The sequence below is a fragment of the Lissotriton vulgaris genome, chromosome 2_1, assembly GCF_964263255.1.
Source record: "Lissotriton vulgaris chromosome 2_1, aLisVul1.2, whole genome shotgun sequence".
Classification (NCBI taxonomy): Eukaryota; Metazoa; Chordata; class Amphibia; order Caudata; family Salamandridae; genus Lissotriton; species Lissotriton vulgaris.
Genome location: NC_141687.1, coordinates 1,863,955,999 through 1,863,977,439, shown reverse-complemented (window position 1 = coordinate 1,863,977,439; position 21,441 = coordinate 1,863,955,999). Strand labels below are relative to the sequence as shown.

At 45.3% G+C, this 21,441-nt stretch overlaps 1 protein-coding gene across 1 annotated transcript in view; it reads right to left on the bottom strand.

Moving 5' to 3' along the window:
- Positions 1–21,441, bottom strand: part of SELENOS (selenoprotein S) — a 132,846-nt gene that overhangs the window by 40,497 nt on the left and 70,908 nt on the right. Inside the window, exon 2 of the mRNA XM_086958055.1 lies at positions 16,546–16,671. Coding sequence (XP_086814181.1) covers positions 16,546–16,671 — 126 coding nt within the window. The remainder of the gene's footprint in view (positions 1–16,545; positions 16,672–21,441) is intronic.

The following is a 21,441-nucleotide window of genomic DNA, read 5'->3' as shown; positions in this document are numbered from 1 at the left end:
AAAGTCCCCTCGTGTGCTTCAAAGCCTCTTCCTCTTCATATGTAAGCTCAAGGACATGGTGTTTTCTGGGTCCCATATACCCACCCCGCCTTCTGTCCGTCCAGTAACGACCTCACCATGTGCCCCTGGGAGGACCTTGAATCTCCTTTTATTCACTAGCCAATGCATTAACATGCCAACGCAGGACCCAAGAAATGAATCCACCTTTAATGCGAGTATAAAAGTCATGGCCCTGAGCTCCCAGTGGCTTCTTCTTGTGGGCTGCTTACCATGGCCCAGTATGCCCTGAGAACAGCAGCAGCTCCACAACATACATCTGCCTTACACCCTGGGCACTCCGCGCCAAAAGAGGATATATTCTCCGTAGCTCACGCGGGTGAGATAGGCTTAATGGAGTAGATTAAATTGTGCCACTTTAACTTGATACCCCAGGGGTGTAGGATATTATGAGCACCCAGCCTGTGTCACTTATTTCCTATTCAGTTTTTCTCTGACGAATATGAAATCTGCTTTGATTGATGTATTTGTTAGTGGTTTCTACCCATTGTTGCTATTTTCTCCAGGGCTGCGGTGCTTGAATTCTGTAAGTGACTCCACATGCAACATGCAACGTAGCAAACATGATTTGCTTTTCCATTACTTGCTTCACAGTTTACAAACTACTGTTAGCATCAGGTTACAGAATCATTAATTACTGGGACAGCCTTTTAGTTCTAATTAATCTGAGGCCTGCTGCACAACATGCTGCCTGCTTCTGCTTATTAGCGCTGTGGCTGCGCAGTATGCTAGGGAGGGCCGTGTGCAAAAACACTGATCATTGGTCCAACTTGGGAGTCGGGGGACACACTTATCAATTCGCCAAGGAGTGACGTGGCCAGGCTAATAATATATTTTGAAAGCAGTCATTGGAAGCGCACTCGCGCTAATATTTGATTGTAGGGACCTCTAACTTACGCTGAGGCAGGGACCCTGGCAGTTTCTGGTGGTGTGTGTGTGTGTGTGTGTGTGCCTCATAATAAAGCGGGGAGCCGCAGAATCCAATTTGAAATATTTTATGCACACAGTCAGGTGCGATATCAGCTCTTTACCAGAGAGGCCTTGTGAACTTAGTGAGTAGGCAGCAGCCAATACCGTGTGTAGACCCAGCCATGACAAATAAGTGCCAGTGCGTAGCACTGGAAACTACAGGTACAAATTAAGCACTGATATGCCTTTTTTTAAGCAAAAGCTGTTCGAGAGCTATGAGTAGGCATCATATCACCTGTGCGATATCCAGAGAAAACTTTTATGGAATGCGATGGCATATTTTGCTGCACCAGCAAAATTAATCTACAGATGTTACTAATAAGAGCTGCAGGCGCCTCATATTGCTAGTGCCTTCTTTTTTTATGAATGTATTCGCACTGAACTTGTGTTTTAAAACATGAATTTGTAATTCTTTTTAACACCGAAAGTCTAATTACTGTTGTTTTTAGGTCTCTGCCTGCGTAGGCTGTGCTTGCGCAGTCTCGCACCGAGACTTTATGTCTTAGAGAGTGGGGCTTGAACCCTCCCCTCTTCTCCATTGACTGGCTTCCTAAACGGAGGCCAGCCATTGGAGAAGAGGCCCGAGTGATGTCATTCTTTGTATGTAAGCCCTGTCCTTTTGCGATTGGGGGGCGTGTTTTTTTACTTTCTTTCTCTGCTATAAACAACAGTCAAAAACACCCCCCCCCCAGTCTGAAAAGGACGTGGCTTAGATAGAAAGAAGAACCATTTGTCTGTAAGCCCCGTCTTTTTCAGTCTGGGGGGCGTTTTGACTTGGCTACAGCCGAGAAAGAAAGTCAAAAACACGCCCCCAATCGCAAAAGGACGGGGCTTAGATACAAATGGCAGTGCTTGTTCATACAAGGCCAGATGAGCATGGTGGCGAGGGTACTTACCGAATGGTTCCGGTGCGCATGCTGCGGGCTGATGCGTGATGGGCTGCGTTCTCTTCTCGCTCAAGGACTCCTGCCTTTCCCTTTCCGTGGTATGTCTGCTCTCACAGGCCGACGTCTCCAGTTCGCTCCCCTGCAGCCTGCTGTCTAAAGCCTTCAGCCCCTTCTCTGTGGGCTATCTGTCTCCATAGAGAGAGGTCTCCTGCTCACTCGCCTGCAGTCTGCTGTCTGAAGCCTGTACATCTGTCTGCGGGGTGTGCCGCTGCTCCCACGTCGATGCCTCCAGGTCTCTTTCCTGACCTGACGGTTGGTCTCATATTTCTGCAGTCTTGTCTCTGAGAATGGAAAGTCCCTCTCACACACTGACTTCTGCAAGCCCCGTTCAAAGGAAGGCGAGCCCTCGGAAACAGAGTCCAGCTGCTCGCTCCCCCGCACCGCACCCTCCAAGCCTTACTGCCTCCTTCGATTCATTGGCTCTCGCTGCTCCCCGGCCGAGGCCTGCCTGACGCCGCAGAGTTGGCCCTGCGTCCTGCTGCTCGGGCCTCCATACACTCTGCCGGTAGGGGGATCTCTCTTGGCCCTGTTCAACGGTGTCACCTTGTAGAGGGACGTGGGAGGACCCGGTGGGGCCTGACAAGGGACGTGAGGCCTGTCTGGCGGGCTCGGGATCCCATGGACACTCTGGCTTCGCGCAAAGCAGTCTATGTGGACGCGCTCCCCGTCCATCTTCCTCTCCCCCCGTACCAGGTGTGAACGAACTGCCTCGCGACCTGTCCAGTCTTCCTTTATAGGCGACATTTACAAGCGAAGGCTACATCAAAGCGGGGACAAAGAGCAACAGATAATAGCTATCAGTTAGGACTAATTAACCCAAACACTTGAAATTCACACTATGGCAAATGTTTGAATGGTGGCTCCAGTAAGTCTGGGAGGGCAGAGCCGCCCCTTGTGATGCAAACCCCGCTCTTCCCAGCCTGTCGCCCCGCAGCAGTTGTCAGTTGCAGCTAACTGCCTCGACAACTGCATACGAATGAGGGCGGTTTATCTCAAGTACTTGGAAAGTACCCACCTAGTAAAGCTCACCTGAGATCCTCAGAACTGGTACCCCCACTGGCAGTCTCAAGATCTGTCCCCTAACCTTACACTGTCTGTAAACTGATACAACAGGATAGTAATGGCCAACCTTATACTACAGATCATATTTAGGACATACAGATCTCTAACGTTTCACTAAACAGATTTATAGCCGCTTATTGTTACCGCTTCTTCATAGCACCCCGATTTATAGAAAAGGCATAGCGCTTCAATATATCGACACGTTCAGCAAAATGACTGGGCCATAAAAAAAAACGGGGGAGGTCCCATTTGAATAGTTTGAGCCTAGTGTCTGCTGAGCAGAGGTGGTAGTGTGGGTGGTTGTTGATATTCAAAGCTCTACTGGAGAAAACTGCTGTGCACCCCAGTGGAATCCGTGAATGTTCATTTCCACAACCAGAGGTTGTGTATCAGCGCACACATAATGCAAAGAAAGAAACTGGTCATTGATCACCGCTAACAGATATGTGTTTGAAAAGAAACTCTAGCACAGCAATGTAGTCAGAGTAGCCTGCACATCACAGTGCTTAATTTATTGTAGAAAATGTGTAGCTAGCCTAAAATGTAAAAAAAAATGTAAATGTAAAATGTAAATGCCAGCATTTGTAGAGCGCACAGCTACATCCAACGGAAGTGTCCCGGCGCTGTCCGTATACCGCTTAGGAACCCTTCCTGGCTTTTCCCTGTGAAATGTCCACTCCTGGGCACCCGCAATGTGAAGCCAGGCATCCCAGCGTGGTTGGGACCATTGTGGAGATTAAGCAAGCTATTGCCCAGAGTTACAGAGTGGGAGCCATGATTAGAATAGGCACCAAGGCGAGAATTATCAGGTCCGGGGAAATTGCGCCCAAGACCCGCGGAGGCAGGTATTGAACCCTGGTCCCGGGCCAGACCTCTGCATCAGGGTTTGCCGCTCTAACCATTGAGCCACACTTCTCCACAAGCCTACAGCGTGTGTGGTCTTCTAACCTTGGAGTAGGGGCACCTGTGCAGTACTGTAAGGTAGCGCTGATATCTGCATTAATGTGGGCTTTTGGAAAGACATTTTTTGGGGGAGTTTCATATAGTGCGAACATGACCCGAAGGTATCAAAGCGCTTTACATGAACAACACTTTCATTTTTAGGTCTCGGCCTGCGTAGGCTGCGCTTGCGCAGTCTTGCTCCGAGACTTTATGTCTTAGAGAGTGGGGATTGAACCCGCCCCTCTTCTCCATTGGCTTGCTTCCTAAAAGGAGGCCAGCCATTGTCTCTGGTGAATCGTCAACTCTCAGATTATCTGGAACAGAATAACCTCCTTCAGCCCTCACAGTCAGGCTTCCGTGCAGGTTTCAGCACGGAATCTGCACTAACCGAGGTGTCAGACACGATCAGGCTGCTGCTGGACGAAGGGACCTCCACCATGCTGGTTCTCTTGGAACTATCAGCGGCTTTTGACACCATCTCTCACAGGATCTTGTTTGATAAACTGCGGGAAATTGGTGTCATGGGGAGAGCGTTGGACTGGATACATAGCTTTCTCTTTGAAAGAGCTCAATGTGAACAACCTGACACCTTGGTATCCAGAACCACAATCGTGCATAGTAGAGTTCCTCAGGGCTCTGTATAAGTCCCACACTGTTCAATATTTACGTGTCGTCCTTGGCCTCTGTTATTAAATCATGTGGTTTTATACCGTCTCTTATGCCAACGACTTGCAGATCATTGTCTCTATCGAGAAGGACTCAGGAGAAACTAGAGATAGATTCAAAGCATGTATGACCAAAATTGCAGTATGGATGAAAAAGAACTTCCTGCAATTAAACTCAAACAAAACCGAGATCCTCCTGTTCGGGAAAGCCGAGCAGTTATGGACTAAGGATTGGTGGCCAGAAGAACTAGGCGAAGCTCCCTTAACTAAATCAAAAAATGTGGGTGTACCAATCGACTCCAAACTTTCTATGGAGCAGCATGTGAAAACACTATCGGGCAAGTGTTTTGGACTACTCCGCGTGCTAAAGAAGATTTTCCCCTGGATTCTGCTCTCCACCAGAAAGGTCCTGTTACAGGCACTCCTAGTCAGCAGGCTTGACTATGGAAATGTCCTGCTGGTGGGGAGGAGGGAAGATCTATTTTCTAAACTTCAAGTCGTGCAAAATACGGCGGCACGCCTAGTTCTTAACAAGCCTGCACGTACTCCCTCTCTCCCCCATTATTGAGTGAGCTACACTGGCTCCCAATGAGGAAAAGAGCAATATTTAAACTTCTGTGTCTGGTGTTCAAGGCCCTGGTCGGTCCTGGTCCAGAATATCTAAGGAGGAAATTAATATGGTAAACTCCTACTAGGCAGCTAAGATCTTGTGGTCCATAGGCTCCTCCAAATTCCTAGAATCAAAACGGCAAGGATAGAGGAGGGGGGGGGGGGGAGTTGGTGACGTGCTTTCTTTTATGTTGCCCCCAAATTCTGGAATGCTCTACCAGTTGACCTGCGGTCCTGTACCACATTCACGGCATTCAAGAAAAAATTAACAAGCATTTGCAATGCAATAGGTCTTGCATTAGGAAAGTTTGAGCTATTGGTGTTGTAAATGACAAATTTGTTATTTATGTGTAATACCTTTGTCATTTACAATGCCAATAGTTTTAACTCGTAATGTGATACCTATAGCATTTGATGACATCATCCAGTATCTGTGTGTTTTTCTTTAGTTTAAATATGTTTTACATATTGAAGAATGAGTGGATGTATAAGAGTATGGATGAAGGATTTGATTGTATAAATGAGTAAGTATGTGTTAGTATATCTGTGAAAATGTAAGCTGTTCTGTGTTTTACTGTATAGATGAAGAAATCAAAGTGTGATTGATTCTTTACAGGACTGACTAGGTGTGTGAGTAACTCTATGGATGAGTGGCAGTGTGTGAGTGTCTGCATAGGTGTATGAGTGCATATGATAGTGTTGTAATGATGAGTGACTGTATGTACGAGTGATTGTATGGGTGAATGAGTGAATGTGTGTGTAGACGTAGGAATCAGTGAGTGCGTATGTAGTAAATGTTATTCGTGTGTCAATGGTTTAAAAAATGATACTCTGTATTTTACACTAGGTGTAACAGGTTATATTAGAGTGTAAGGAGGTGCATTGTATTATCACATGAAGTATATCATCAGTGGTGTGATCATTGATGTTAAATGAGATGTCATCAGTGATGTCATTTGAGATGTCATCAGTGATGTCACTGACCATGTCATGAATGATGTAATATGTGACATCATCAGCAGCGGATTGCGGGTGCGCAATAGATAGTTAGTGCAACTAACTATATATGCGAATTTCAATGGTTTTGTGTGAGTAAAATAAGGTTTTGTAAATGCTAATTCCTAACTATATATGGTCTATAACCTATGTTTTTTTCAGTGAATATATATTACTTACTGGCGATAGCCAGTAGGTATATATAGTTAAGATTTTTTTCCTATGGGATTTCTGAAAATTCTATGTCGAATAGCTTTGGCGTTTTTGGACGGAATTGGCTTACATTTTCAGGAAAATGGCACATTTTGTTTCTGAGCAGCCCCTGAAAATTTGGGGGGGGGGGGGGTTTCCTCAAGGGGGGCCGTGAAAAAAGGGGGTCCCAAAACGCGTTTTTCCCATTCATTTTTCCATAGGGCGGTTGGACTCACTTTTGCGACGACCTGGAAGGAATCGTGAATCGACAGGCATCCAGCCAGTGGGGATTTGGATATTGACCCGTACCCTGTTCCTTCACTACGACGCCGCCTGGCTGGAGAGGGGGCTCCAGGCGACCGCTTTTTAACCACAGCTGGAGACTATAAGGATAAAGAAAGAAAAAAAGAACTAAAAACGCATCACGCAATATAAATGAGGGGGCAGGAATACAAGTACCTTAAGGCACTGTGACACTAGCACAGCCCATTCAGGGGCGTGTCACTCAATTAATGAAAGGCGCTTCCTGCTACCATCCTGTGAATCAGTTAGTCGACCTTTGAGAAAGAGGGCTGTTGCCTTCGAAAAGCGTCAGGACATATGACGAAACAGGACAATTCATGAACTTACCTCCCTGCCTTCAGGCTATCCAAGCGTGCTGTTGGGGAATAAAGCTTTCTGACCTGGAACCCCCGCGAGTGTGGTCTGTGTTTTCTGCACGCGAGCGTCCATATACAGAATGGTCCCATCACCATTCTCTGCCGCACCCGCCATGGAAGAGTGCAAGAGCGCCTTGATGGGAAATTAGCTGGGCAGCAACACTGCATAGCGCGGAGCACCGCCATGCGACGACCTGGAAGGAATCGTGAATCGACAGGCCTCCAGCCAGTGGGGATTCGGATATTGACCCGTACCCTGTTCCTTCACTACGACGCCACCTGGCTGGCGAGGGGGCTCCAGGCGACCGCTTTTTAACCACAGCTGGAGACTATAAGGATAAAGAAAGAAAAAAGAACTAAAAACGCATCACGCAATATAAATGAGGGGGCAGGAATACAAGTACCATAAGGCACTGTGACACTAGCACAGCTCATTCAGGGGCCTGTCACTCAATTAATGAAAGGCGCTTCCTGCTACCATCCTGTGAATCAGTTCGTCGACCTTTGAGAAAGAGGGCTGTTGCCTTCGAAACGCGTCAGGACATATGACGAAACAGGACAATTCATGAACTTACCTCCCTGCCTTCAGGCTATCCAAGCGTGCTGTTGGGGAATAAAGCTTTCTGACCTGGAACCCCCGCGAGTGTGGTCTGTGTTTTCTGCACGCGTGTGGAACATAATATGAGGGACCACGCTGACTTCGCTTGTTGTCTTATAGAGCGGAAGTTACCCGTGAGGAGTGTGCTTTGTTGTGGACAAGTATGGCTTTTTATGTTAAACGGTAGTTCGGCCATTGAAGCGCACCACCCCCTAGAATGTAATGGCGGGTCTCTGGCTAGCAGAGAGACCCCCAGGAGATGTCATTTGCAAGTAAAGGGAGTGATGGACTGTCAGCCTATTAGAGGCCAGTTATTTTACTTATTTGAGTGGCATAAAGTGAATAAGCTAATGAACTACCAGTCCCACCATGCAAAGTGCTTTATTTTACAACTCACCTGATGATAATTAAAGGAGATATAACAAACCGACTGGTAACCCGGATTGTTATTTAACACTGACGATTTGCCTGTGAACAAGGACTATACCAGTTTGAAAAGCGTTAGGCAGAACATAATAATATAATGGAACACGCTAACTTTGCTTGCTGTCTTATATAACGGAAGTTACCCAGTGAAGGGTGTGTGTATGGAATATGCTACTTACCAGTATGCATCTGTTCTTGGCATAGAGGGCTGCAGAGTGGTACATTATGAATAGATCGCCATCTGGTGTTGGGCTCGGATGATTGCACTTTGTTTTTCTCTTGGAGAGTCTTTTGTATCTTGGTGACTCCTCCCTTGGTTGGTAGTGCGCATGGGCATCGGCTCCATCCTTAGATAGTTTTGCCATAGTAGGGTTAGATGGAGTAGTATGATAGAATACAGATAAGAATGCCCATGTAAGTGTATCTAAATAAGATAATGTTGGAACAGACACAGGTTTCCGGGGAGGCTGGGAGGGCATGTACCACTCTGCAGCCCTCTATGCCAAGAACAGATGCATACTGGTAAGTAGCATATTCCGTTCGAGGCATATGGGCTGCAGATGGTACATTATGAATAGACTATACAGCAGTTCTCTCCCTAGCGGTGGTTGCCTGTGTCTGTTGCAACTGTCTGAAATAAAGTTTTTAATACCGCTTGTCCCACTCTAGCTTGTTGTGTTGTGTGCACATCTACACAATAGTGTTTTGTGAAGGTGTGCGGTGTAACCCAGGTAGCTGCTTTGCATATGTCATCTAGTGGAATGTTTCCCAAAAATGCCATAGATGCTCCTAGTTTACGTGTAGAGTGAGCTCTAGGAGGAACAGTTAATGTTCTCTTTGCTTTTAAGTAGCATATTTGAATGCATTTTACAATCCATCTGGCAATGCCCGCTTTAGAGATGGGATTGCCTTTATGTGTAGGAGAAAACGCAACAAATAGCTGTTTTGTCTTTCTGAAAGTTTGTGTTCTTTCTATATAGTACAATATTGCCCTTCTAACATCCAATGTATGTAGGGCTTTTCCGCTACTGTTTGTGGTTTTGGAAAGAAAACCGGTAATTCCACTGACTGATTGATGTGGAATGCCGAAATTACCTTTGGTAAGAATTTTTGGTTTGTTCTAAGAACCACTTTATTTTGGTGTAACTGCATGAATGGTTCTTGAATCGTAAAAGCCTGCAACTCACTTACTCTTCTAAGTGACGTGATAGCTATGAGGAAGGCCACCTTCCATGTGAGGAATTGTATTTCACACCTATGCATAGGTTCAAAGGGTGGCCCCATTAGTCTGGTAAGTACTATGTTGAGATTCCAGACTGGGGAAGGTGGTCGTCTTGGTGGAATGACTCTTCTGAGTCCCTCCATGAAAGCTTTAATTGCTGGTACTTTAAACAGGGAAAGATGTTGCCTGTTTTGTAGGTACGCCGCTATGGCTGCGAGATGAACTCTGATAGAGGTATATGCTAAGTTACATTGCTGCAAGTGTAGTAAATAGCAAATGATTTGTTTAGTGGATGCGTCCAGAGGGTTGATGTGCTTACTGTTACAGTGTATAGCAAACCTCTTCCATTTTGCTGCATAGCATGCTCTGGTGGTAGGACGTCTTGCTTGTTTAATGATTTCCATACATTCTGGAGGTAAATCTAAATATCCAAACTCTATGACCTCAGGAGCCAGATCGCTAGGTTCAGTTGTTTGGGATCTGGGTGCATTATTTCTCCATGGTTCTGTGTAAGATGCATGGGTAATAATCTTAGTTTTTGATGTGGCACCTGTGAGAGTTGTAGTAGCGTGGTGAACCACGGCTGTCTTGCCCACGTGGGTGCCACTAGTATCATTGTCATTGAGTGTTGCTGCAGTTTCCGAACCAGTAACGGAATTAGTGGGAGAGGAGGGAAAGCGTAAGCAAATTTGTTAGACCAATTTATCCATAGTGCATTGCCCTGGGACCGTTGGTGTGGGTACCTGGATGCGAAGTTTTTGCATTTTGCGTTCTGATGATTGGCAAACAGATCTATCTCTGGTTGCCCCCATCTCTGGAAGAATGGCTGCAGTATTTGGTCGTGCAGCTCCCATTCGTGTACTTGTTCTGACTGTCTGCTTAGGATGTCTGCTATCTGATTTTGAACTCCTGGTAGGTTTTCTGCTAACAGATAAATCTTTTGAGGAATGGCCCATCTCCAAATGTCCTGTGCTAGTTTGGATAGTTGGAGAGAGTGTGTCCCCCCCTGTTTTTGAATATAATACATTGCAGTCATGTTGTCTGTTCTGATCAGGACTGCCTTGCTTGTTATTTGCATTTGGAAAGCCTTTAGTGCTAGAAATACTGCTAATAGTTCCAGGTAGTTGATGTGCAGTTTCTTTTGCTGCACACTCCACTTCCCCTGCACTGTGTATTTGTCCATATGCGCTCCCCATCCGGAGAGCGATGCGTCCGCTGTTATTATCACTTGTGGAATTGGTTCTAGGAACGACCGTCCCTTGGAAATGTTTTCTGTGTTCCACCACTTCAGAGAGCGATACGTCCGGTCGTTTACCAACACCAGATCTGTAATCTGACCTTGAGCCTGATTCCACTGTGTCGCTAGACACTCCTGTAGTGGACGCATTTGTAGCCTGGCATGTGGTATTAGCAGTATGCAGGAGGACATCATGCCTAACAGTTGCATAAACACTCGTGCTGGTAGTGAGTGTTGTGGTTGAAATCTTTGTATTAACCCGACCATTGTCTGTATCCTGATTGGGTTGGGGTATGCTATTGCCTTTTCTGTGTCTATAGTAGCCCCCAGGTATTGCTGAATCTGGTTTGGTTGCAGGTGTGATTTTTTGTAGTTCACCGTAAACCCTAGGTGGTGCAGCAATTGAATTGTCTTCTGTGTGTTGTGAAGACATTCTTCTTGTGACTTGGCCTTTATTAGCCAATCGTCCAAGTAGGGGAAGACATGTATTTGTTGTCTTCTTAGGTGTGCTGCCACCACAGCTAGGCATTTTGTGAACACTCTTGGTGCCGTTGTGACCCCGAATGGAAGGACTTTGAACTGATAATGTTGTCCTTCCACTACAAACCTTAGGTATTTTCTGTGGGCTTTGTGAATTGGGATATGAAAGTAAGCGTCTTTTAGATCCAGTGTAGAAAGAAAGTCCCCTTTCTTCAGTAAAGGGAGTACCTGTTGGAGCGTAACCATGTGGAAATGTTCCGAATTTATGTAAGCATTGAGAGGTCTGAGGTCCAATATTGGTCTTAGGGACCCGTCTTTTTTGGGGATTAGGAAGTATCGAGAGTATACTCCTGTCCCTTGTTGATTTTTTGGGACCTTCTCTATTGCATGCTTTTGTAGAAGTGCTAGTATTTCTTCTTTTAACAATGTCAGATGATCTTGACTCATTGGACGCTGTTTGGGGGGGATGTTTGGTGGGGTAGCTGTGAGTTCCAGGCAATAACGATGTTGGATAATCTGTCTCACCCACTTGTCTGATGTGATGTTTTCCCAGACAGGTAGGAACTGTGATAAACGTCCCCCGACCGGTGTTATGTGGTCTGGAGGGAGTTCTATGAAGTCAAGGTTTTGGGGTTGAGGCGTTGCGGTTGTTATTATTTCCGCGGCCTCTACCTTTGTTGTTGTTACCCCTGTAATTTCCTCTTGAATTGCCTTTGGGTGATGTAGGTGTGAAAGAGGTGGATTGCTGATTTGTTCCTGTATTTTTTGAGCCCCCTCTATAGGTGGATCTACGAAAGGAACCTCTTTGTGTTGGCTGTTGCAATGCTCCCATTGACTTCGCCGTTTCTGTATCTTTTTTCATTTTTTCTAAGGTCTCATCTGTGTTTGAACCAAAAAGTGTCTTTTGATCAAATGGTTGGTTCAATAAGGACGTTTGTACTTCCTGTTTGAATCCTGAGATTCTAAGCCATGCATGTCTCCTTAACATGACACTGGTGTTGATGGATCTTGCTGCAGTGTCTGCTGCGTCTAGGGCGCACTTAATGGAAGTATTAGTTATTATTTTACCTTCCTGTATTAACTGATCTGCCTTTTTCTGATGTTCTTTGGGGAGATGTGTGATGAGTTTTTCCAATTCATCATAATGTGCCCTGTCATAACGTGCAAGTAGTGCCTGTGTATTGGCTATACGCCAGCTATTTGCCGCTTGTGATGCTACTCTCTTGCCTGATGCATCTATTAATTTTGACTCTTTATCAGGTGGAGGAGCCTCTCCTGTAGATAATGAGTTTGCTCTTTTACGAGCGTTTGAAACTACAAGCGAGTCCAGAGGTACATGCCCTTTGATAAATATTGGATCCTTTGGAGCCGCCTTATATTTTTTATCAATTCTTGGGTTTAACACCCTAGCCCTCACTGGGTCTTTGAATATTTCTTCTGTGTGACTGAGAAGACCCTTCAACATAGGAAGAGTACCTGATGTTCTTTGTGCATTAGGTAGCGTCTCTAACAGGAAATCCTCTATTTGAGGTTCTGTATGTATATCTACTTTATGATATTTTGCTGCCCTATTAATGAGCTGTACAAACCCTGTGTTATCATCAGGTGGTGAAGGCTTTGAGGGATATAACTCTGGGTCGTTGTCCTCATCTGACCCTACGTCATAATTTTCCCATGGGTCATCCTCATCTGGGATGGTTTCATCATCCCCTTGAGGTTCTCCCTCCCCTGGATCACTGTCTACATCAGACTGAGGTGTAGATGGTCTTGGTGTGGAAGGTGTAGGAATATTTGGCATAGTGTGAGGAATAGGAGAAGAGGGTGTGACTTTAGGTCGAGGAGAAGCAGGAGGAGTTGTATTTGTCCCCAGTGTTCTCTTTTTTGAAGGAAGAGATTTATCTTCTGTCTGTTCATTCTTTCTCTTCTTCGTCACTACTTTGCGGATCGATAAACAAAATCTTTTGTTTGGGATCTGTCTGTTGCTCCTGAATCGGAACCGAAGGCCCTGGTTCCGAAAGGTGCTTATGTTTTCGATCGTCAGTGTTCGGTGTTTTCGGCACCGAGTGTCTACTCGATTCCGACTTCCTGGGTATCGAGTGAGTCTTGGACGACGAATCATGTTTCTGTTTCGACATGGAATGTTTCGATGCCGAGCTTTCCCTTGTATGAAGCTTCGGTGTCGAAGTCGATGTCGACCTTTTCTCGGATCCGACATGGTGGGAGGCCGAGTGTTTCGGTTTCAGTTTCGGTTTCGTTGCCGGGCCCGAGGGCGGGGCGTCGGAAACTTTTTTCTGTGGTTTGACCGGGCTCGAAGGCGGGGTCGTTACCACACGGGGTCGGTTTTTCGGTAAGGGGACGTCGTCACTCACGGTTTGTTGCACGTCGAGTTCTTCGACATCCGACTGGTCCCCTTCCGACCCCGACTGATCCTCATGATCCTCTTCTTCCTCAAGTTGCTTGTCTCCGAACAGCTCCGGGATCGCCTCCGACTGCATTCTGGAAACCTCGTGTCTTCTAGCCCGACGATTCCTAATCGTTAGCTTGGAGGAGAATGCTGCGCAGGCTTCGCAGTCCCTGGATTCGTGTTCAGGCGATAGACAGAGGTTGCACACCTCGTGTAGGTCCTTGTGTGGGAACTTAGCACCACACGCTGGACATTTTTTGAATGGAGTCCTTTCCATGGACTCCGGGCTTGACTGCGTCGAGAAAGGCCTCCTGTTCGTCGACGTAGATCAAAGTTTTTCTTCGATGTTGAATTCGCAACGTGCCGGAATGGAAATGAAACGCGTTTGATAACAATACTGTCGAATTGGAAAGGGAATACGCGCCGATAAATCACTTTTTCCTGAAGTTGATCTGGAGCGTCTCGATCCTCATCCGAACCCGATGGCGGAAAAAAACAATCTAAGGATGGAGCCGATGCCCATGCGCACTACCAACCAAGGGAGGAGTCACCAAGATACAAAAGACTCTCCAAGAGAAAAACAAAGTGCAATCATCCGAGCCCAACACCAGATGGCGATCTATTCATAATGTACCATCTGCAGCCCATATGCCTCGAACATATATATATATATTCCAAAAACAAAGTTTGCCTGGCAAGGAGGGAGCCCACAGCAGGTAAGTATCGCCCACAATCTTTATTTGGAGGGAACAGCAAGGATTGAAGTTCGCCAACATCGGAATGAAACCCAAGCCGCCTGACGCGTTTCATGGTACTTCACTTCTTCAAAGGCAATGGCTTGCTGGAATGGAGGCACGATCGTTTCAGACACTAAATGCTCGATGCTCCGCCTCCGTGGGCGTGTCTGTACCTCGTGGCATGCTGGTATTTGCAGTGTCTATTTATTTCTCCAGTGAGATGTCGTGCCTCCAATTCCATATTGTTCAAATTAAATCCAAGTGGAGGGTGCCGCAAAACCTTTATCCTTACTGTCTCAGGGTGTCTCCAAATAACAAGGCACCTGCTCCTTGAACAGTGGCGTCGATTGGCGTCACCACAGGGGTGCCGTGAAGCACCGGTTCTCCCTCCGCGGCTTAGGCAGAGCCGCTAGTATTCCAAAAACAAAGTTTGCCTGGCAAGTAGGGAGCCCACAGCAGGTAAGTATCGCCCACAATATTTATCTGGAGGGAACAGCAAGGATTGAAGTTCGCCAACATCGGAATGAAACCCAAGCCGCCTGACGCGTTTCGTGGTACTTCACTTCTTCAAAGGCAATGGCTTGCTGGAATGGAGGCACGATCGTTTCAGACACTAAATGCTCGATGGTCCGCCTCCGTGGGCGTGTCTGTACCTCGTGGCATGCTGGTATTTGCAGTGTCTATTTATTTGCCAGGCAAACTTTGTTTTTGGAATACTAGCGGCTCTGCCTAAGCCGCGGAGGGAGAACCAGTGCTTCACGGCACCCCTGTGGTGACGCCAATCGACGCCACTGTTCAAGGAGCAGGTGCCTTGTTATTTGGAGACACCCTGAGACAGTAAGGATAAAGGTTTTGCGGCACCCTCCACTTGGATTTAATTTGAACTATATGGAATTGGAGGCACGACATCTCACTGGAGAAATAAATAGACACTGCAAATACCAGCATGCCACGAGGTAGAGACACGCCCACGGAGGCGGAGCATCGAGCATTTAGTGTCTGAAACGATCGTGCCTCCATTCCAGCAAGTCATTGCCTTTGAAGAAGTGAAGTACCACGAAACGCGTCAGGCGGCTTGGGTTTCATTCCGATGTTGGCGAACTTCAATCCTTGCCGTTCCCTCCAAATAAAGATTGTGGGCGATACTTACCTGCTGTGGGCTCCCTCCTTGCTAGGCAAACTTTGTTTTTGGAATATATATATATATATATATATATACATACATATATACATATATACACATACACACGCACATATCTGTATCTCTCTCTGTGATATATATATGACATATATACACATAGGCTTTATACTTACCTGCAAAATAAATATTCATAGTAAAGGCATACGTGGTAAATGCAGATGGTTGGAAAGGCATATGTGTGGTAATGACATGCATGGTTTCGTAATACATCAATTCATTAGGGATGCTGTCCGAATTTTTTACTCATTGTGCTGCACATTTGGGACTCACCATTTTCCTCTGTGTATGTCATTTTCTGTACCTATTGCCTTTATGATAATTGATTACCCTGTATCCTAGCTACGCTACATTTAATTATCCTGTATTGTAATATTACATTTTTCAAATAAATCATTGTAAATATCTAATCCCGCCCAAGAATTAAATTATTGAGACAGTCTTTTCCAATCTCACAATATTTTTGATACTCTTGAGTCACACCATATCTTGAAACACATTGCCTCATGAAATTGAGGTTTAACTCCGTCCCGGATCCACCCACCCATGGGTGTGTGATTTAGGTGTGTTGTCTCAGGTGTAAGATTTGAGGGGTACCCTACGCCACTTGACTTTAGGTTATGCCAACCAGATGTCTGTCTAACTCTCCTTGCTGATTCCAGACACTCACTAGAATACCTTAACAATGGGGAAGGGGACTGGAGGGTTGAAGGGGAAGTATGAATCATACATTAAGCTGGACAATCCTTGAAGAAGGGGTTGTATGAAGCTTATTTGCAGCCTTTTATAATTTATCTTCAACCATTCTGGCATAAGTACTTACACGTTGCCACCATGGTACAGCATTCTCTGAGGTAAAAGGAGTGAGTGCCCACAGAGGACCGGTGCTTAGCTGTGGGAAGTCTTGTAGATGAAAAATGATGGTACCTACACTCAAGGAAAATATTTAAATGCCCCAAACCTGCTCCATCCCCACAGCTGGAACAGAGAATTGATACAGTTGGCCAGGGCGTATGCTTGGTGAATTGGTAAACTTTACAATTAGCAAATATACAAAGAAAACCATATCCCAAATTATGTTTCTGCATGAACATAACACAGCGCACAAGACAAATGTTTTCCTTAAGACAAGTGTCAGGACAAACCTCCCGTTACCACAGGTGCAGTTGATCTCATGTGGCGTATCCTCCCAGACAGCTTCTGAACGACCAAATACAGAGCAATGCAGAGGAAAAAGAGATACCAGCCATATTCAGTAAACACCCAGCCCACTGGAAAAAACAAAAACAAAATGTTGTCACAGACAGCTCTACAGTTCACTTTGTACATCATGAAATATCAGTTATGCTTTGGAAGGCAGAGAAAACGGTTTTCTTTTGTTGAAGTAATCGGTATGCCGAATAATTTTCCTCAGTTCTTCACTTTCAACCCGGTTTGTTCATACGTCTGCATTATTAGGGCTCACCTACAGTCAACTTTAGCTGTCTGTTAGCAAACAGATCTACCTTACCCAATATAGACTGAGGGTGGGCTTTGTGTCCACCCCTTGCTCTTCATTCAGAGGCTTTCTCTGCTAATGTTGTCTTTCCCACCCAAGGAGTGTTACTGTCTTACTATGTTCCGATTGGATGACTTGCATCCTTCCGCTGCGGATAGAACTTGCATTTCAGTGCCTGAAAGACTATTTTGTCTCCATGTCAATTTGTGTTGTCCCTGCTTCTTTTCAGCCCATGCTCTTTATTTTTAATAGGCGACCCCCAGCCCCCACTGGACCTCTAGACCAGTGTCGCTCTGAGAGCAGTCAGTCACTGTATTGGAGGGCTGCAATCATTCGCGTTTCAGCTTTGCGTAGTAATCATCAGAACTTTCAGCATTGTGTAGAAATCATCAGAAGTTTCGGCATAATGTCCCACTCAGCACCATCTTGCAGTACGAGTCACAAAAAATTGTTATTAATGTTGTGGATTTGACAAAATCTTAATTAAAATGGATGTGAAATAATGTAGTAAAACCAACAGAAGTGATTTCAAAACAACAGATCGAAAGAGAATTATGAAGTAGAGCAACTCTAAATTTGTTTAGTCCTTAGGAACTTACTAGTTCTCGTGAAACACATGTTGGCCAAAAGTATCAAACATAAAAGCAAATACATTTTGAAGAACACACATTAACAAAAATCTCTATTCAATTGCATTAGCCAAAAGGCAACAATCTTGCATAATAATGCTTCCTTCACCAACAGTAAGCTACATTTTCTCTATAGTGGATTTTTACTTAACCCATGTGGAAACAAGGATGTACGTTATCTAATGGCTTATATTAAAACAATTAAGATGTGTACCTTCCCTTCTCTGTAGTAGCATCCCTGCATGCTCTGCATTCCCTATGTAATCTTGTCAAAAGTGTTACTGTCCGTAGGAAGCACCTCACCTCTCTGATGTAGAATTGTCAAGGGTAGATGTCAATGTAAAGAATGTAAATTCCATACAATTTTGGTAGGTATGGGAAACGAGGCGCTGGGGTAAAACCATGTGTTCAAGATCACACACTGTGACTAAGTCAGGGAACCGTGATCAGAGCTCAAAGCAAGCCACAGTTCCCCATCTAAGTCACTCGACCACATCTCCTAAGTACTGGATCCCTGGCCTTTGGAAAAAACAAGAGATTTTCCAACATGCTGGTGCTCCCACAAGGCTGCTAAGAACTTCCAAAAACATGTTCTCCAACAGCTTCTACTTTAACTTGACCCTGTAACCCTCTGCCCGAGCGAGAGTGCTACTCAAACACCTCTAAATACAATTATTGCTTAGGCTTTTAAACATGATATTTGGGTTATGTTTAAATGTAACTTTTAAGAGTCTGACCGTTTCACATTACTAGATCATAATAAAGAACTTGGGCTACATAATAGAAATGCTCTGTGGAATTGAGCATGTTCTGTTGAGATCTACACGTTCCAGGTTTGAAGAACAGCGGCAAATACAACTTTTCATCCTCACAAAGTGTATACTGTTGAATCAAATGGCAAGGGCAAGAGTAACACCGGTTTTGCAGCGTTATAACACTGCATACTTCAGTAGCAAGCACAAGATATACAGGAATTTGCAAAGCAAATAGGTTGTGCCTATGAGAGACCAATTGGCTTTGTCAATGTTTTTAAGCATGTTGCACGGTTACACAAGATGCTGTGCAACATGGCTTAAAGTAAAAAAGAAAAAAAACTGCTATAACATGGCCAGCATGGACCACGGCACAACCCTGCCTTGCAATATGTATAAAAATAGCTTGGGGTGTGGGGAGGGGGGCAAGCAACACAATGGAGGAAGTCCAGGGGTGGGAAACAAAGAAGGAAGAGCGGGAGGAGGGCAGAGGTGATTAAACATTTTTTTTTTTAAACAAACATTGGACAGCGGGAGGAGGGCATGAGGATGGGGAACAAAACGCACAACGATAGGAAGGCAGGGGCAGGGAACAAACCCCGATAATGGGAAGAGGGAGGGTGTTTTGGGGGTGGGGGATGTACATTCCCATGCATTCTTATAGAGTACATGGCAAAAAGTTTTTAAAAAAATTCTTATTAAAAGAGCCTGGAGAAGGGCGCAGCCAGTGGAACGACACTGGTCGTAAACAGGAAGCTGTGCTAGGTCTATGCTCCACGGCAGCGACAGAAGCACTAAGAAAAATGCAGGAGGAGGTGGGCAGCCAGCAGGAAACAGGCGATGTGGCCTGTACGCAGCAAGGAAACGAGTGACATTTAAGTCAGCCAACAATAAGTATTAGTAAGTAATGGTTGGGCTCTAAGGCAGTTTTTAAAGCTTTTCTTGTGAATAATAGCTTTCACAGACAGTGCATGCATGCTGTAGTTAAACCTAAATGGGTTATCGTTTTGAAATTCATACTCCAAATAAACACAGCAATAAAACACGTATCTGAAATGGTTCTTAGACCAGACTGCCATAGTTTTAACTTATTTTGATAATTTATTTTTATCTTATTGTGCTTTAGCAAAGTAAAAGATTATGGTGAAAAGACTTAGCAAAAAACTAAGGGGCAGATTTGCAAGGAACTGACGCATCTGCATAGATGAGTCAGTTTCCTTGAGCCAGCACCAAATGTCCTTGTGCCACCATGGATGCGATGCACTTACAATACAGTGCTCCATGGCGCAAGGATTAACAGATGCATCAGAAATTCTGACGCATCTGTTGGCCCAAAGTGATGCACTGCTGCAGTTGCTCATAAAAGTGGCGCAACTCCAGCAATGAGCTACAACAGATAGAGGACTCCAATTCAAAAAGCCCTGAGTTATTCCTTAAGCCTGGTCTGAGCAGGCATAGGGATTTTGACGCAGTGAAGGCGTAGAGTGATGCAGAGAAATGTTGTAAATTTCACAGCGTCAGTTCTACATGGCTTTTTGGGTGGGAATGTCCACCCTGCATACATTATACCTGACGCAGGTATAATGTGACGCAGGGCTTTACAACATGACGCATCTCCCTAGATGAGTCATGTTGTAAATTGTCTGCATTGTTTGCACCGCCGTTGCCTCAAAATAAGTGACGCAATGGCGGCGCAAGGGTCTTGTAAATCTGCCACACATTTTCTTCAAAAATAGCTAGATAAACCAAAGGTTTATTCGGAATATACACAGAGAAGCCTTTGCTAAGATAGCACCCAGGGCGGAGAGAAAGTTGGCGCCCTTGCTGATGCCAGTGAATTAAATGAGGTAGCGGGGGTTCCTTTTGTATTCACTGGTCATTACTTGGCTGGGCAGTGACTGGCTCTTAAATATATATATCTAGGTCTCCCCCAGCTCACCTAAATCACTGATACACCTAAATCACTGATAGCTTAGCTGCCTAAAGATGGTTTTGTTGATGTATGTCTGCAGGGGTGAGAGGGTGAAGGAAGGGCAAGGAATGGAGCGAATGGTGTGTTAATTAAGGCTTAAAACTACTTTAAACTGGCAAATCAGACAGAAACGAGCACACAGAGACAAGAACAAGGCTGGAGCAAGGTGACATGGATGCTGCTGTTGGCATAACCTGACCATCAAAATATTGGTGCCTGGGGCAGCTGTAATACTAAAAGCCGGCCCTCAGTAACATTCTTTACTATCTTCTTTGTACCGATTGTTTTGATGCATTTCCTTCCTCCCCACGCCTCCGGCTTCGTTGTACTTATTGTAGGGAGTGTAGATGCGCACGAGCAGCGTGTTTCCCGGAGCAATGCAAATCATCATGTACTGTCAATTGACGTAGGATATGCTACTGCCTTAAAGCTTTTTGGCTGCTAAAAAAAAGCAGTTGTTCGTCACTCAACTCAATCCTATTTGCTTCGTTAAGCAGAGGAAGGATGAAAGGCAGAGTCGATCCCTCTGTATATTGACAGAGTATCTGCGTGTTATTCTTAGAGCCAGCTCCATGTTGTTTACCGGCGAGTTCGCTTTAAAACAATAGTTCAACAGAAACTTAGCGCAGTAGTCACGTTAAATTAAGTACGCGAAAATACCATGGGGGCACTTGTCTCTGTAAACTTGCTACCAAGTTTTCTATAGATACTATCGGAACTGGAAAAATAATTATTAGATAATTTAGCCGCACATGCATAGCTAGCTTTCTGTGACCTCTGCTAAAATAGCCGCTGGGTGTGGGCGGGGGAGAAATTTGGAGCCCTTGCTCATGGAAATTAATTAAATGAGGCAGCAGGGGGTCCCATTTTGTGTTCACTGGTCAGTACCTGGCTGAGCAGGTACTGGCCCCTGAACACAAATATCCCCGGACCTCCCCCACCTCCCCCAGTTCACCTAAATCACCGATAGCTAAGCCTGCAGACAATGGTTTTGTGTATGTGTGCCAGTAGGGGTCAGAGGGTGGAGGGCGGGCAAAGAAGGGGGCCAACGGGGTGTAAAAAAGCACCGCCCTCCATATTATAACGAAGCACTAAAATCAGTTTAAATCATGTAGAAATCATGTAGAAACGAACAGGCAAAGGGACAAGGCTGCAGCACGACGAGAAGGGCAATGCACACAGCTCCTTGC